This window comes from Mytilus edulis, chromosome 8 (genome assembly GCF_963676685.1).
Source record: "Mytilus edulis chromosome 8, xbMytEdul2.2, whole genome shotgun sequence".
Lineage (NCBI taxonomy): Eukaryota > Metazoa > Mollusca > Bivalvia > Mytilida > Mytilidae > Mytilus > Mytilus edulis.
The window spans coordinates 60208571-60226626 of record NC_092351.1 but is presented as its reverse complement, the minus strand read 5'-3'; the positions used below and the strand labels follow the sequence as shown (position 1 = coordinate 60226626).

General features: G+C 32.1%; 2 protein-coding genes across 2 annotated transcripts; one reads left to right on the top strand and one right to left on the bottom strand.

Annotated features, from left to right (window-relative positions):
• The first annotated feature begins 4799 nt into the window (after positions 1-4799).
• LOC139484248 (uncharacterized) lies at positions 4800-5141 on the top strand. Its single transcript, XM_071267984.1, has one exon. The coding sequence runs from the start codon at positions 4800-4802 to the stop codon at positions 5139-5141; it is 342 nt and encodes a 113-aa protein (XP_071124085.1).
• A 9625-nt stretch (positions 5142-14766) lies between these two features.
• LOC139484247 (uncharacterized) lies at positions 14767-16667 on the bottom strand. The gene has a single exon (XM_071267983.1). It carries the CDS (start codon positions 16636-16638, stop codon positions 14767-14769), a length of 1872 nt encoding a protein of 623 aa, XP_071124084.1. The 5' UTR covers positions 16639-16667.
• Between the last annotated feature and the right edge of the window lie 1389 nt (positions 16668-18056).

Below are 18056 nucleotides of genomic sequence, written 5' to 3'. Positions count from 1 at the left end.
ATTGCTCTCTTATGACAATTTTGGTATTTCTTCGAAGAATATTTTCAGTTTCGAACCATAACCCATTCTCAATACTCAATACTCGCATACTCTGTAACAAATACTTTAAAAACGTGTTTTGTCTTTGTTGGTATTTCCGTTAAATTTTATCTACTTTCGTTTTTATTTTATTTTCATCAACCTTTGTTTTAAAAGAAAACTTTAACGTGCAAATGTCTGTAAACAATGACGTTTGACGCTAAATTGAAATAGAAACACAAAATTAAAAGCAAATCATGTCAATTCTACGTTTAACATGTGTCATCCTCTACGACTACTTTTAGAAAATTACATACCTGCCATTTTGTATAACCTGTTAAAATGGGTATTTCCGTTAAATATGTTTAATCAACTTTCGTTTCTATTTTAGTCTTTCGTTTTCAAATAAATATGTGTATTATAAAAACGAAAGAGGTCTTCATATAATACCTCATTATATAATTTAGTGTGAAACAATACATTCACCAATGAATAAAAATGTATCTTATCTGCATAACCACATAGTTGAATTATAAACAAGATATTTCAATGGTCAAAATTAAAAACGTGTATTTTATAATCAAAGAGGCCTTCAGGGAATATCATATATCATGATGTTTTTAGTGTGGACAAATAAATTCACCAAAAAAACGATATAAAATGTATCTTATCTTCATAAACACAATTGAATTTTAAACAAGAGAAATTTAAAGGTAGACACATAACATGTGACAAAAAAGCAAAACAATGTGAGAGGAGAATTAGCTGTGTGAAAGAAAGATAACTCAGCTATAAATAGTGTCGTTTTTGTAAACATGAAAAGTACTGCAGGGTAACTTATATTTGAAGCATTTTTTGGCGTGCAAATTTTTTTTTTTCATCATCAACTATAAGAAGAAATCATATAAAGAAACCAACTATTTGATAACACATGAAATTCATTTACAAATAATGGCAAATTGTGGCAAAATACATACTAAAATTAATAAATGTAAGTAACGATAGGCTATTAACTTTTATGTAGGATTATGTTCCTTTGTTTTTCTTTTTATAGTGGAATGGAAAATAGTTTCTTCCCTTTTTTTTTGGGGGGGGGGGGGGGGGTTTGGGGGGGGGGTTTGGGGGGGTCTGGGCAATTTGGGAAATTTATTGTGGAAAGTCATAAACCATTTGTAAACATATACTGGCTTTGTTTCCTTCAGGTTTAACTTTGGTTTTGAAAGCAAAGTTTAATGTGCACACTCTTTTTAAAATTGATTTATTATAACATTCAATGGATGTAAATAAGAAACACAATAGTAAATGATGATACGTTCAACAAGTTCCATCTTGTTAAAATTACTTTTAAAACTACATACCTGCCATTATTGTTTAAACAAAATATGTGTATTTCGTAACAAAAGAGGACGTGAGGGCTGTTAAACATGAAAATATTAATAGTGAACTCCGAGCAATTTCAAAAAAGAAAGTCCCTAATCAAATGCCAAAACAAATGTTTAAACACATCACATCAATCGTCGCTGTCATATTTCTGACTTGGTACAGGTATTTAGTATAAATATAATAATTGAGTATGGTCCAATAAATTGAGGAGAGCATGCTGTGTCATTTATCAATAGTGTTAGTTTTGTAAAGGACGACAGGGTCACTTATATTTTAGGCGTGTTGTACATGTCAAAATGTCTGTTCTTCGTTTGTGCAACCCTTTATTTCGGCGGCATTTTACTTTACAATATATCTTTTTTTACTTATTAACCTGGCATATTGTTTCTTTTTTTGGTATTTTTTTAAATTTTTGGGCTTGATTGACACAAATCATTTGTGTAATTCAGATATTTGCCACTAGACTAATAAAGTTGTATTCAAGCAAACAGACATTGATTAAGCCTGAAGTTCCGTTTACCAGAACCCATATTCTAGATCCTCTATAAGAACAGTAACACACCATTTGATGCCTAGGAGTTCACGGATGAATGTTTCAACCCAATACTCGTTACCGGCACAGTTAATATGATATAACAGTTACTTGTCAATGATACATCATCTTATTGTAAATATTTTGTAATATATTTTAACCTTTATGTGCGTTGCAGATGATAATATGTAATCAGCTCATTTTTTAATATGTGAGAAATAATGCTTAGGAATTAGTCGGGCTGTTGCTCCTTTGTAAATATAAAAATCAATATCATCTATCAGGATACCCTTTCTGTGATGTTTTTTCATTACATTCTTCAATTTTAAAAGTGAATGGAAATTTAAGGCAACATTAAAATAACGTTAGTTTCTACATAATAAAAATAATTGGAGATCGAAACAAATTTACACTGTTTCAAGATTTGTCGTATACACATCGTAATTGCCAAACGTTCATCTTATCATGTGCTTGTAAACAATGTGAAACCTTTTGTGACCCATTCTAACTTACCAATGATAAGAAACAAATTGGGTCAACTTATATGATTTTTTCATTGCTAGCATTAGACATTTAAGTATGATTGTATGGTTAATATATTTTCTTCGTTTTAAGGTCTAACTGGTCACCACAGAAGAAAAGAGATTAGTGCTCAATGATCCAGATGTATTGATTGATCGACTGAACCGAGTTGAAAATGTCGTTGCAATACTGAATGCTACATTGAGACAGCTAATCACCGAAAATCAACAACAGGCGGTAACGATTCAACAACAAGAAAAAAAAAAATAGCAACAGCAGACATCAAATCAGCAACATATGATATTAACCCAACAGCAGACCACACCACTTCAGCAACAACAGACGCTAATCCAAAACCATCAGATGCCAATCCAACAACTGAACATATCAATTCAACAGCAACAGACGTTAATCCAAAACCAGCAAACGTCAATCCAACAACAGAACGGATCAATGCAACAACAGCAGACATTAATCCAACAACAGACGATTAAAGAGTTGCAACATATATTTAGCAGTTTTCACAGTAAGCTTATAATTTTAAACAATGTTATTCTTTGTGGTTTACAGATAAAATTGTTATATAGCATGATACAAAAAAAACATATAAAGGTTAAAGGATGACTACTTGATTCTGAGAGGAGATATGGTACCTTGTGTTTGCTTTTACATATAGAAATAAAGATTTTTGGTATGGTTGATAAAGAGACAACTATCAAACAAAGTTTAAATGACGTGAATGTAACCAATTGCAAACGGATGGTCTACAACAATGAGAAAAAACATATACCTTATTATAAACAACCATAAAAGTCCCCGACATGAAAAAGATGAAAGATATGACACAATTCAACTGTAACATATCTATGTTTCTTCTCATATAGACATAACTTGGGAATGTTACTATTATAAGAACACATGGTAGCAGCAAAATTCAATTCTGAGAAAGATATAAAGTAAAAGGAGTGGTGGTGCAGAGTTTTAGTATCCTTTTAAACTGTTAGAATTACGGGGAATATAAATGTTGAAAATATGACGCATATGAGACCTATGTTTAAACCTTTGAATAAAATTGTTGTACATATCCACTTTCCATTCTAGGATATAAATTTTTTTAACGAAACTTCATAGTAAAAGCGTGCAACCTTAACATGAAGAGAGAATATTTTCATTGTACATTTTTATTTGAAATTATCTTATTTTAGGCCTTGGAACAACGTATATAAGGTAGGGAAGAAAGCAGTGCCCAAATAACAATACAGAATTGGTTTATTCAGGTAAATATGGATAAAACAAAGAAGACCCTTCCAGTGCTGTTTATGTTTAAGAAACATTTTATCATCAAAGATTGTTATTGAATTGTTATTATTCTTTTTTTTTCTTTTGTCATTTTGAAACAGAATTCACATGGTCAAGTTAAATTTTACAGAGACGGTTATTATTTTAACAATCTCATAGACATCACGTAAGACAGGCTCTGAATATTTCTGTACCAATGTTTCCGACATATGTTGTTTTTATGTATAGACTCAATTTCACCACAAGATTTACATGATATAGTTTATTTGACGCAAGATGTCTTTATGTATTGACACAGTTTTAGTGAGTGTATTCCAAATGTATAATATCATTATTTATGAGTTATTCAACAAATATTCATCTGTAAGACATTTCTCAGTTGGTACGGTATTCAAGATCTTGCGTCTCGTAGCCCAATTGTCATGATAGAGGATTGCTGCGAATAAGAAATCCATTGATTAGTAGTTTGTATTAGTTGAAATTATTCCTTCTACGTAAACCCAAATGGTTGATTTAATGGTATATACGGTGTTATCGAACAACTAAAGACACCGATCTCCAAGTTTTACATGCCATGACCAGCACAAGAGATAGAGAGGTCTGCTTATTTTTGCAGAGAACATACAATCACACCGTAGTTATGTTATGGGGTTCGTTTTGCAGTAAGATATTTGTATTGTTTTGATTTCTTGTCTTTTTTATAATGCTCTTTGATCACTAAATTGTAAGCTTTTTTTGCCGAATGTTTTTTTATTGTTCCATTTTGTTGTTTTGTCATTTCATGTTTTTTGAAATTTTAAATCCAGTCATAACTTATTTGTGTTTATATTGCTAAAACGTTAAGATGTCAAACGACAGAAACGATTTATATATCAAGTCATCGTATTTTCTTGAATAAACATAACCTTTATTTTTTAAATCATATTTCAACCAAAAGTTATACAGGTAGTGGTCACTACAGTCATTACAAGGCTCTGCAGCTGAAAATGTATGTTTTCCACCAGATCTTAATTATGAAAAGACCAGCGGGCCAGACCATGGTCGCATGTACGGAGCAGAATTTGACTCCAACTTTTTTGCTTCCAATTCTGATACCGAGGATGTTCCTTGTGCCCTATGCAGATCTGATCGTGCTTCATCTGTTAAAATGATTCCTGGTAAGAATACATGTTACGCTGGATTTACAAAAGAATACCATGGGTATTTAGCTTCAGGATATTATAAACATGCCGCTGCTTCGGCTTACGTATGCGTTGACAAACATCCAGAATATATTATTGGAGGCGTTGATGAGCGCACTGGTAAATTGCTTGATGAAGTCCTTACCAAATGTGGATTTCTGAAATGTCCACCTTACATAGACAATTACCCTGTTAAACATGTGTAGTTTGTTCTAAATAAACGAACTATTTTTGTTAAATATGTTTATACATTTCATAGTTTTGTAATATAAACAAAACAGGGTGCGGGGAAACTTCATAAACAATAAAAACAATCTAGGTTAACAAGATAAAAAAAAACCGAGTGCACAGACCTTAATTGTAAAAATGCAAAACTAGAGCTATGCGTAAAAACTGGTTTTGTTTTTTAATATGTACTACTTCCTTATGTTTTCATTCTCAATGGTCTGTGAATAGTGTATATTAACCATAATGTTATCTGTAAGTTTTCCTTAGGAATAGTCATCAAATATACAAACACTTTAGTGCAAACATGGTGCTCGCCTAACTCCTTACACAGCAAATTTTTCAACACAAAAAAATTATAAAAAGCTGAGCTTGTTTCAGGAATAAGTTGTATGTATACTTTCACATACAGGTTAATGTGTAAGATTTTTGGAACTGTTTATGAGTAAAAACATTTTTATTTAACTAATACCACTAGCTGCACCAATTTCATTGCACCAGATTCACATTTTGACAATAAGCGTTTCTTTAGTGATGATCGTGGCAAACTATTTAAAAGTCAAATGAATGTTTAACAATTATGTATTACTGTGTACTTGCCAAAGGTCAACCAAAAAAAATATATCCGATGCAGAAATTTGCAAATGCATATCATGTCAGTAAGATTCTATCAAAGTTTCATAAAATTCTGACCAGCTGTTCAGGAGTATTTTGAAAACATACTAGTACGTGGAACGAAAGGACTGACAGAATGATTTCCCAATAAACATAAACCGTCCTTTTAATGAAATGAGGTAGATAATTCGGTTAGCTAATATTAGCTAAATACTTCCTATAAGAAATACTAGTACTCCTGATCTAACATGATGTCAGAGTGCTGTATAATTATTCAGGTGACCTTTTATGCTGAATGTTGTGACGCCTAACTCCTGATTTTCTATGACCAAAATCTTTAACGTTCTCGATATATCAAAAGGAAAATACTTTTGCTAATGGTTGTTTATTTCCTGTATTTAACTTTACTTTTTTTTTATTACTATTGCAAATTCACTACCAAGTCAGTAATACATTGGTTTTTTTTTTCAAATAGGAACAGGAACTTTTAGATTTTGCTTCGTAAACACACTGCTTTTTTATATAAATTGATATCTTTGGTTGGATGCAGTTTAATTGATGCACTTAGTTATCGATTTACACAAGTAAGATTGTAACTCTGGCTACCAAATCATTCATACTGTCATTTATAAAGAGCTGCTCATTGAGCGTATGATACGCCCGTCGCTTTTGAAATGAACAAGTTCCATAACTCCTCAATATCATTTCAGAAATTTATGAAAAAAATAAAATAAAGGGAGCTTATTATGATAGATATAAACCAATCACCAAAGTCTCATAAACACTGCCCAAAGAAGTTTTGAGTAATTGGTCGAAAAACGAGAAATCATCCCTTTCTGCTTTATGAATGAAATCACATTTCTAAAAAATGTCAAATCTAAAATGTATAAAAATGGAAAGGCAGCTTGCGTCAATCTATATAAATAATTCGCCTAACTTTCAGGAAAATTGGTTTAGGCGTTTTATTTAGTTTTTGCCCGACATGTTTACGACGGAAAGACGGATGTACAGACGGACGGACAGACAGACGGACGGACGGACGGACGGATGGATGGACGGGCAAACAAACGAACAACGGTATACCATAATAAGTCCCATAAACGGGCATATTAAAAGGCGAGTACTGTCAGCAATTTTAACCTTTATTCATGGAAAAATTTCTGAAACAGTCATTTTCCTCTGCCTGTCTCATACTACAAATAAAGAAAAAAAGTGTTTATGATAGTTTTGATAATTAAGGAAATCATGTTTAATGTTGAATTCTTCAGACAGAGAATTTGGCGTAAATATTTAATGTGATACAATCAATGATTTCAAAGCAAACAAGGGACAATCTTGCTGTTCATATATAACTCGAATAACACATGCTTTATCGAATTGGAAACATATTTAATATGTTTACGTATAATATTTGAAAATAGTTTTGTCATTTGACATAATTCAACGATTCATACACTATATGAGTACATAGCCAAAATCTTAAAAAAAACTTGAGTTATAGTAATGTGTTTGTTACACATATGTATTTTAATACGCCTCCATTGAGTAGAAACCTGAGCCAGTCAAATTCTATGGTGTCTAATATGAAAAAAAGGAATGATGGACACATTTATAGTTTGTTTTTATGGTGTGTTGTTAATAAAAAAAAAAATAGGTGTAACCCCGCAACATTCTGTATGTATTCTGTATTTGCATGACCGTAATCAGGAGCCTGCGCTTCAGCGGTTGCGTGTTTTTGGCTATATATCATATATGTTTTTCGTTTATTGTTGTTCATAAATCAAGTCGTTAGTTTACTCGTTTAAAAACATTTGACATTTCTGGTTCCAATTTCTGGTTTATAGCTCGTTACGCAGTATTTGTTTTGCGTATAGTGGAAGGCCGAACAGTAAACTATTATTAACTTCTATGTCATTTGGTCGTTGGTTGCGAGGTGTCTCATTGGAAATCTTGACACATCCTCTTATCTGTGTATCAATGACAACAATTAAACAAGACAACCTCACAAAAATCATCATTTAAGGTTCTTCGATCTATAACAAATCTTATAATGTTTATATTACCTCTATATATGGAATTAACTCCGTGGTGACCACAATTTCTAGTAGGTTCACCAAAACATTTCATGCTGCAACTAGATTCGGGTAACAGTTGGTGGTATGCCTTCCCTGAGTTGATATTATTTCCACAGAGACAGTATTGACCTGCCTATTAAAAAAATATTAACATTTCTATCATTCCGTTTAATGTTTTTCGATTTACGCGTGTCCTAAAGATGACCATTAACACCGCATGAGGTAAATAAATAATTTTCAACGTCATGACTGAGGATTAAAGGACTAATGTGAAAAGTCCAGTTGAAAATATCAAATGCATTTTCATTTAATATAGTTATCTTGGGTTGAATAAACTATAGACATTAAAACTGCTTTATTCGTAAAAAAAACAACAGACTCGATACATTTATTCTACCTTTTATCATGTTTATTGAAATGATATACTTTTGGATTTTATCTTTATGTTTTCATCAATTAAGTGAAATAAAACAAAAATGAAGAACATAGACGTGCTACTATTGTCTTCAATCATATAAAAACACACACTATAACGATACGGTAGTTGTGTCTATGTCTAAAATAAACATGAAATTAATAAAGCGATTCATTGAAGGGAATTAAATACAATGTTCATCATGTTGACAGTCAACTATTGCATTAGCTTCAACATGGATGATTTGTTGCGATGTCAATTTATCTTTTTTTACAAATCGGTTGCTTGCAATATAGCATTGCTTTCACCAAAAACATAATTATTTGATCTCAGGTGCTCCAGAAGAGTAGGTAGATCTTGCTCCACATGTGACACCTGTTCAACCATTAAACAGTTAACTAAACAGATTTCTCCAAATTTATTTTATTCTATCACGCATCATAAGGGTAATATGAACAAATAGTTTTTGATAAATTCTTCATATACATTTATGGAGATACATAAAACAAAAACATTTTCCAATGTACTAGAAGTACATATAAAGTGCTTGGTTGGTTTTCCATGTGAAATTTGAAAAAAATAATAATTGGGAACGAAGAAAAAAAATCAAATTTATCAGAATGATGATAACCGACTGGCTGATCATACTGTCATTTTATGGTGTATTTTCTGTTATCATTTGTGTAAAAACTCGAACAGTTCCTTTTTTTTTTAGAAAAATATGTAAAATATGAAATGACGACAGAAGAAAGGTATTTTTGCGGTCACATGCAAGTTGTCGAATTTTCGACCTGCAACCCTATATTTCACAAGATCTAGTCTTATTTTATTTACAAACTATAATGCTCAAATGGTCATTATGTCGAGGGTATTTACTATGTACTGCATAGCACATAAACTGAGAAGTTTTAGCATCATATTAAACATATCTTCTAAACCATCTATTTTAAAACTACATGAGTATTATTGTCAATAAAACAATAGCAAAAAACAAAATTGAAAAAAGCCCAAGTGTGACAAAATGTGGATTACAGACTCTTGGCTTTTAGTAGGCATTTAAAGAAAGTTGCGGAGTTAAATTTTATTGTGACATAGTGATGACTGCTGTACCCCTATTTTGACATGTTTACCTAGTATGTCTGTATTGTTCACACATCGTTGTAAATATACTGGATTTTGATGCGACTGTCAAGTGAGAGGTTTAGCGCTATAAACCCAGGTTCAATCCACCATTTTCTAAATTTGAAAATGCCTGTACCAAGTCAGGAATATGACAGTTGTCTATTCGTTTGACGTGTTTAATCATTTGATTTTGTCATTTAATTAGGGAACTTCCGTTTTGAATTTTCTCGGAGTTCAGAATTTTTGTGATTTTTTTTTTTTTTATTGTGAGCCCTCAAGACTTCCCCTAACCTATGACTAGGATCATTTGGAATAGGATCCCAGTTAGGGCAACCAGTCCGGTACCCACGAATGTAGTTCTTAAAAAAAATATATAACTTTTGTTATAAATTGTGTAGTGTTATTATTTCACTAGTTCTGTAACTGAATGTAGTTTTATTTGAAAGGGTAGGCTTTCTAGTTTGAATTTCTGTAAAAATTTTGATTGATTTAAATGTAATCTGGCGTCAGTACATAGAGTAAATTGCCTAAATTCTAGCCTTTATTCTTTCCCGGAAGTAGACAGACTGACCCTGTTGTCAATAAAAACAAAATTTTGCAACGGAATGCCGGTCATGAGGCACTGAGATTGCACTTAGACACTTCTAAATGAATGCCTAACATGAACCAGAAGTCCCAAGGTGGCTATCAAAATTATTTATTGAACAGGACCCTATGTATTTACTATGATTTTCAATGCGTTCCAATGGGGCAAATAATTGGGTCCCCGTTCCTGTCAGAGAGCATGTTTTGAACATTTTAATCTGCAATTGTCAGCTCATTTTTAAAGTTTCATGGATGAAATTTGGCTACAGGCTTCAAAATTTAATAAGGAAAACAATGGTGTAATTATTTTTAAAATTTGAATTAAACTTTTTAAATTAAATTGAAATTTAAATTTATGAAATTTAAAAAAGTTTGTTTTTCAATTTAAAGTTTAAAAGGGGGTCACAGAAAGGTCATAGTTGTCTGTAATATGTATTCCTACACTTGCAAGTTAAAATGGAGGGATTTTTGAAAAATATCAGCAAATAGTATTAGAAAAAGTCACAGGGAAAGAAATAATAAATGTGTTATATGGGATCAGGGGACAGTGAAAGATGGAAAATATGGGCTAATTTCTTTCTAATATCTTATTTCTGGGACCTGGAAACAGAAAATAAACCCATAGTTTCAGTTTTAGGTTTTTAATAAGTTTTTGATAAATTGTGGCTATTAAATAAATCATTTAAGTGCCACGGTTCAGTTATGAAAGTTGTGTGCGAATCCAGCTAACATTTATTTAGAGCCGCATCACATACATAGCCACATATTATTGTGTGAACTCAGAAACACTTGCTAGGGGCTCTCTAATTTTACATTTTTTGGAAGATATTTAAGGGGTAGGGCTATAATATAGCTTATACAAGCAATTTAAACTCAATGTACAACAATTTAAGACTCCCTTTTAAAGATTTTGATGGTCCTTAAAAGGACCGTTAATTTTATCTGTATCTATTTCAGCAGTAAATGAATAGAGCTATATCTTCCTTGGTTTTGGAACTTTTGGAGATCTGCTTCTGGTTAAGGAAACACTTAGTGCTCTTTTAATAGTTTCACTGTTTGAATTTCATTTTAATTAATGCTTCTTTCCTAAGTTTCATTTTTAAAAGTTCCTGCATTATTAACTTGTCTTTGTTATCTATATTCAGGTTGGTGAACTTGGACTAAAGTACATGGATCCCAGCCACCAACAGTTTCAGTGTCCAAGAGAACACACATATGAACTAGTGGGACATTTAGAGCAGTCAAAAGTACAACAATGCACAGTAGCGTTAGGCGGTCGGGAAGATCAAGGATTTCCCTTCACATCTGTTAAACTATAGGAAGGAGGTGCTGTTTGACTGGTTTTAGCTACAAATGAGAACTTCTCTGCATCTAGCCTCTTATATTGTATTTTAAATGAACTTAGCAGACTATTTGAAGACTTTGTCTCATATTTTATACCATTGTTTATGGGGTATGCTTGTTTTGCATATGTAATTCTTTAAAACAGAAGATTTTTTAATTTTAATTGAAAAAAATAATATTTTTTATTTATTTTTAAATAAATTTTGGTTTCAACTAGATTTCCATACAAAGAATGAATTTGTCTACCTTATGCAAGTTACAGAATGTAAATATCTCTTGAAATAAAAAAGTTTTGCTGATTTTTAGCATATTTTCTTCATGAATTTAAGATTTTCTCCGATCAATTTTCTGGTATTTGAGATGTTATAGATAAGGATCTATAATTCTGTAACTGTTTGATCAAATTTTTTGAAACTTTGCACAATAACTACTGAGATGTATATCTTTATTTTAAAAGTGCAGTTTTAAGTCTGGAAAAAAAAATAAAGTCTGACAGGAATAGGATCCCAGTTAGGGCAACCAGTCCGGTACCCACGAATGTAGTTCTTAAAAAAAATATATAACTTTTGTTATAAATTGTGTAGTGTTATTATTTCACTAGTTCTGTAACTGAATGTAGTTTAATTTGAAAGGGTAGGCTTTCTAGTTTGAATTTCTGTAAAAATTTTGATTGATTTAAATGTAATCTGGCGTCAGTACATAGAGTAAATTGCCTAAATTCTAGCCTTTATTCTTTCCCGGAAGTAGACAGACTGACCCTGTTGTCAATAAAAACAAAATTTTGCAACGGAATGCCGGTCATGAGGCACTGAGATTGCACTTAGACACTTCTAAATGAATGCCTAACATGAACCAGAAGTCCCAAGGTGGCTATCAAAATTATTTATTGAACAGGACCCTATGTATTTACTATGATTTTCAATGCGTTCCAATGGGGCAAATAATTGGGTCCCCGTTCCATTTGATCATTCGTGTATTAGCCCCAGTCTGTGACAATAGTGTAGCAACAACACAAAATGAGCTGTAAAATCAGATGAATTGGGTTGGCTCATTAGATAAGTATACTAAGCACACAAAAATAATTGGAAAACTATAACACACATTTAGCCTAATTTCAACTAATTTCAACTAAACTGTATATCCTTTTCTTCCAGATTAAATAGCAGACATCACATAAATATGAAACGACCATTTAACTTTGGAAGAGGAGGTTGGTAATGGTCTTTTTTTCTATTCTGATTGTTTTCGCGACACTAGCACGCAAGCTTATTTTTTTTTTAAAACTTTCTATCATAAAATGAACTTCTTCAAAGTTGAATATGTTTAGTGTAAAGCTATCAGGATCCCCTCTCAGAGTTCTATAGTCGTACTCTTTAAGTTACACTTTGTAAATACAGCTGTTTAACAAGCCACGTCTATTTTGGGGAGATATGTATATTCATAGATATTTGAATTTGTTTACGTACTGGTTCCCAGATATTATCTCTATGTTTCATCTCATAGAGACATAATTTCAGAATTTTACCAATATTAAAAACAAGGTACCGGTGAAAAATTAATTCTAAGGCAGACCAAAAATAATAGATGGGAAAGTACAGAAATTTAGTATAAGTTCAAACACTTAGAACATTTTAGAACTTCGGGGCCAATAAATGTTGAAAATATGCCACAGAGTCCTATGTTTTAACCTTTGAATAAAAAAGTAATGCATTTCCGTTCTAGGATATAATTTTTACGAAACTTCATAGTAACAAATTTACACTTTCAGCCTTAAATGGAGTCCCTATGGGAATTTGCGTTGTTTATATTAGCCGAATTGCAACCTATGGCGAAAACATTTAAAACGTGAATTTAAGACAATTTAAATGGCCGTTAATTACTTTTAATAAATCTAATATCAACAACAATAACTGTCCTTTCCTAGATATAGATATTTCAGAAACACTACACAAACATTTACGACATAAGGGATGATTTTTCTGTTCTAATTGGTAATTTTCCCTTTTTGAATGGAGCTGTTTCATTGTAACGGTCTTATGGTGTTTATATGTCCCAACTTATTCGCTATGCTTTTGTCCGAAGTGACGTTTTGGATTTTAATGAGCGTAATCTATGTATTACTAGTAAATTATTAAGTCGGAGATTTTGTTACTACAAATTACTTTAAACTTGCACTAAATTCTTTCGTAGATACAAAGATTTCTTGTGCAAGTTTGGCTGTACATGTACCTGTAGAAAACGTATTTCAAACGGAATAGCATATCCTAAATTTTACGGTGATGTTGTTAATCGCGAAATTTAGATACAATCTAGAAAAACCTATCAATCTTTAAAAAAAAACTACCTATTCCATTCTGTAATTAAATCTTTGATTATTTTTATTTGTGTAAATATTGATTTTGTTAACAATACATCAAACCTATACTTAATATTACACATACAAAACTTCACCTTACTACGATCTGTTGATACTTGAATTTTGGCATTGCACAAGGTCATGGTTGTTCTCTGACTGTTAGTGACGTTTTAACATTTTGAGTGTTCGATGTGTAATGATTGATGGTTTGTCTTAGATACATTATTGTATTCATTTCTTTTCAAGGGCTTTTAACTAGCTGTCAATAACTACGAGTCCTCTCAGATCTGTACTTAGTGTCATTTTTTTATTTGAGATGTTTAAGTACACGAAGTACCCGGCTACGTCTACTTTGTGTTTTGCTAGATGTATCACTACTTGTATCCATCTGATAAGTTAAGCCATTTTCAACAGATTTTTATAGTTAGTTTTTACGTTGTACTGTTACACCACTGTCCAAGGTAAGGGAGGGTTTCGTGCTCGCAAACATGTTTGACCACGCCACATTCTGTATGCACCTGTCCCAAGTCAGTAGTTCAGTGGTTGTCGTTGGTACATGTTTGTCATATTTGTTTTTCGTAAACTGTTTTGTTATAAATTTGGCCGTTAGTTGTCACAATTGAATTGTTTCATATTTCCATTTCGGAGCTTTTTATTGCCGATCATACGGTATGGGTTTTGCTCGTTGTTGAAGGCCATACGTTTGACTACAATTGCTTACATCCACTTCGTTTGAACTTTGGTAGATAGTTGTCTCATTGGTGATCATACCACATCTTCTTCTTCTTATCAAGCTTGTAAATATACAAGGTATCCACAAATGTGCATCCTTGTTTTCTGTCTTTATGAGATTATAGCAGAAAATAAAAATTAAAAAAATAAATACCCATTTTTAATCATTTCTTGGTGTATTGCCCAGCCCAGAAATACTAGGAATCAGGTTCTCCGCCCTAGGAGTACTTAGCTCTGTTATCTTTACATTGTACATTATTTTACAAAAAAGGTTCTAGAGAAAAAAAATGTCACTAAACAAATTACTAGACTTGGTGAAGTCCGTCCTGTAAATACCAGTCGTTAAACTGAATCTACAAATATTACAATGAGCTCATTAACGAAAGTCTCTTAAAAGAAGTATTAAATTCGTGATCAGGGTATATATCAAGTGACTTCATGAATGCTTGACAGGCGGCTCTATAGTCTCCAGACATCTGTAAAGCAATACAAAGGATGTTATTGGCTTGATATCGTACCTTTCTACGTTTCTCAGTAAAATCGGTTTCTGCTATAGCAAGTTGTAAAGTGTGAAGGGAATCTTGAAATTGTCTGATATTATTGAGATGATAATGGCACAAAAATGTTAGAAAATAACCATAAAGTATGGAAGAAATAAAATACATTCCACTTTCCAACTCCATTTGTAGTTCATTAGGTATTAGACAAGAGTTTTCATAAAATTTCATATCATCTACAAGCATTATTTTCCATAATCGAACTATTGTTTTCTTCTGAAACGATTTTAGTTTGAGCGATCGGTAATGAAAATCTGACATTTCCATGAAGCTATATAGTTTTTCGGGAGTACATTTCGACAAAGAATACATGAGGATGTGTAACGCTTTAGTATATTGTTTTGTCTTATAGAAAAATGAAGCTAACATCAGCCATCCAGAAACAGCGTCATGATGAATATTCTGTAGCAGAGTACAAAGACAGGATTTATAGTGTTTATATTGATGTTTATTACTACTTCTAGTACTGGTCAGTGGGATAGACTGCGCATATCGTGCACACCACAATGACATGTAGTATGTATAAAAGTATTTTAGTGAGGATTGGTCACAGGAGACTATCTGACGTATTACTCTATTGTTTAGATAAGTTTCCCTTTCAATATTATCATCAGTCATATTATATGTCCAATATAACAACTTGGAATTCAGTGAATTTGCAATATCAATAGTATCCAATATATATAGTTCGGTGTAATCCATCCACTTTGATACATAAAAGTTAGATAATTGATCGGAAAATAAGACACACTGCCAACCGCAACTATGGAGAGTATATAGTTTATCAAGGAGTATTTCACGAGCACGGCCCTCTAATTTGTTCTCAAACATATTGTTTTCTGGAATAAAGTAATGCACGCAAGCTGAATACTTAACACAATAAATAAGTCTATTAAAGCATTGCATTAAACAAGGTATCAGATTATCTGGTTTCCATACGGATTGTGGTAATTCCTCTGATATCCAGAAAATAATTGTTTTCACAAAATATGAACAGAGTAAATCTGCACATTCTGTGTCGGTTGCTATAACATCTTTCAAAAGGATTTTCAGGAGGGCATAACATAATAATTGTGCGTGTGTAAAAGTGCTTATTAGCATTTTCTCACCAACAGAAAAAGATATTCGCCATTCGATATCTTCTTTTGGCGATCCCTTAACTCCAATTGGTACAAAAAGTACTCCGTGTTTTATAATACTTTGTTTGGCATTATAACTTGGCCATGAGTTATTTGATCTTGATATCCACTGTGATGCTTGTGATATCCATGTCTTACAATGTAAGCAAAAGGCATAGTCAAAATTTCCGTTTTTGTCCGACAAACACTGTCCATGAATTATTTGTGCAACTGAATTATTTAATATATATTGTTTCACAAATATGCTGGAAAAATAATAGTTTCCGTTGAATTCTTCACAGTCTGAGTTTATATCATTGTTTTCTGATAGCAGCAGGGTGAAACCATGTTTTACATCGTCTATTTCCATTCTATAATAAAGTACATATTTTTTTAGTCGGGGTTTTTCATCTGCATAAACCTCTATTTGTTTTGCTACATGCATCACATCTAAATCACTCCCTCTTAACTCAAGCCCCTCTCCGAAACTTCCACTTGTGATAATGGTATGAAGCTTGTTGCTCGTCAAGTTATCCCTCACAGTATTTATTTGTCTCATTATTTTAACATACTTCTCTGATCCAACTATGTTTTGACACAAGAAGCGATAAAGTGCTAATGATATGGTATGTGTGTCTGTGTCTAAAATAAACATGAAATCAATAAAGAGAATTACATGCAGTGTTCACCATGTTGAACTGTTATGGCAGTGTAGGTTCAATGTGGATGACTTAATGCGAAGTCAATCTATCTTTAAAGAAGCTGAGTTTTTGCTGTGACTCTTTTGATTGAAAATTTTTCTATGTTTTTACTAAAGCATTATTTTGGTGGATATCATGTGTTCCCAAGTGTGAGATATACCTGGCTCTACATTTGGCACCCGTTCAACTATTAACATTGATTTAACAGTTGACTGTAAATATCTTATTAATTTAATGTAGCATCAGTTCAAAAAGATAGATATCTTAGAACTGTCTGATACTATATAATCATAAGTATGCCTGAACCAGTGACAACTCTACAGCAGATTTATCTATCGGATCACCAGTAGTGGTGGTGGTATAAGGCTGACAATACATTTTGTATATCCAAGTCTTCTAAACATCGGCCCAACAATGATAAATCTTTAAATTTGCTTTCGCAATTTTGTTTTTGTGTTTTGTTCTTTCCTCTGCGGGATTCTAACTCATGCTACTGAGATATAGTGACACTAAATCGCCTTGTACTTTGAATCCCGACGAGGGAAGAACAAAGCATTTGCAAAATATAGATAGATTGATAGATTCTACCGCTGCATCAAGTGTGATACGGTATTTATATACCGAAGACAGTTAAATTTTCAAATTCAAAACACGACATTCGCTGAACATTTAAACAAACAAACATTAAATGTGGAATAAGGATAGATATCGTATTGCACGAGATTTAGTGGTGAAATCGGATTCTCTAATAATATTTAGATGATAGGTTGACACCATCATAATCCTCTTATCGAAAGATCTGCAAAATGATGTGTCTTTTCCATGTTATGTATTCAGAGAGAGTCGCCTTTTTCATGACGTTACAATGGGAATGTTTAGAGAAAAGCCTGAATATTAGAACTCATAGTCAAATTGTTACCATAACATTAGATCAAACGAACCACACGTTAATTACATAGCACTAATCAACAGGTTAGTAAAGGTATAAATCGAGTAAGAATTAGAGAAATATATATTGATATATATATATACAGTTTCTTCTCAAAAATGTATCTGTTCATATCAATCGGTTGTTTCATTTTAAAATAAAATTAATTTACAAAGTCAATTGATGTACTGAGACATTTATAATATATATATAGAACTAGTGGTACAAATTAAGTGTTTTGATGGTTTACGGTTACGATCTTATGGTAAACAAAATGAAAAATGAAAACGTTGAAAAAAAGAAAGAAAACATGTCATAAAGATCAATTGTGAGACTGCTAAATAGGTA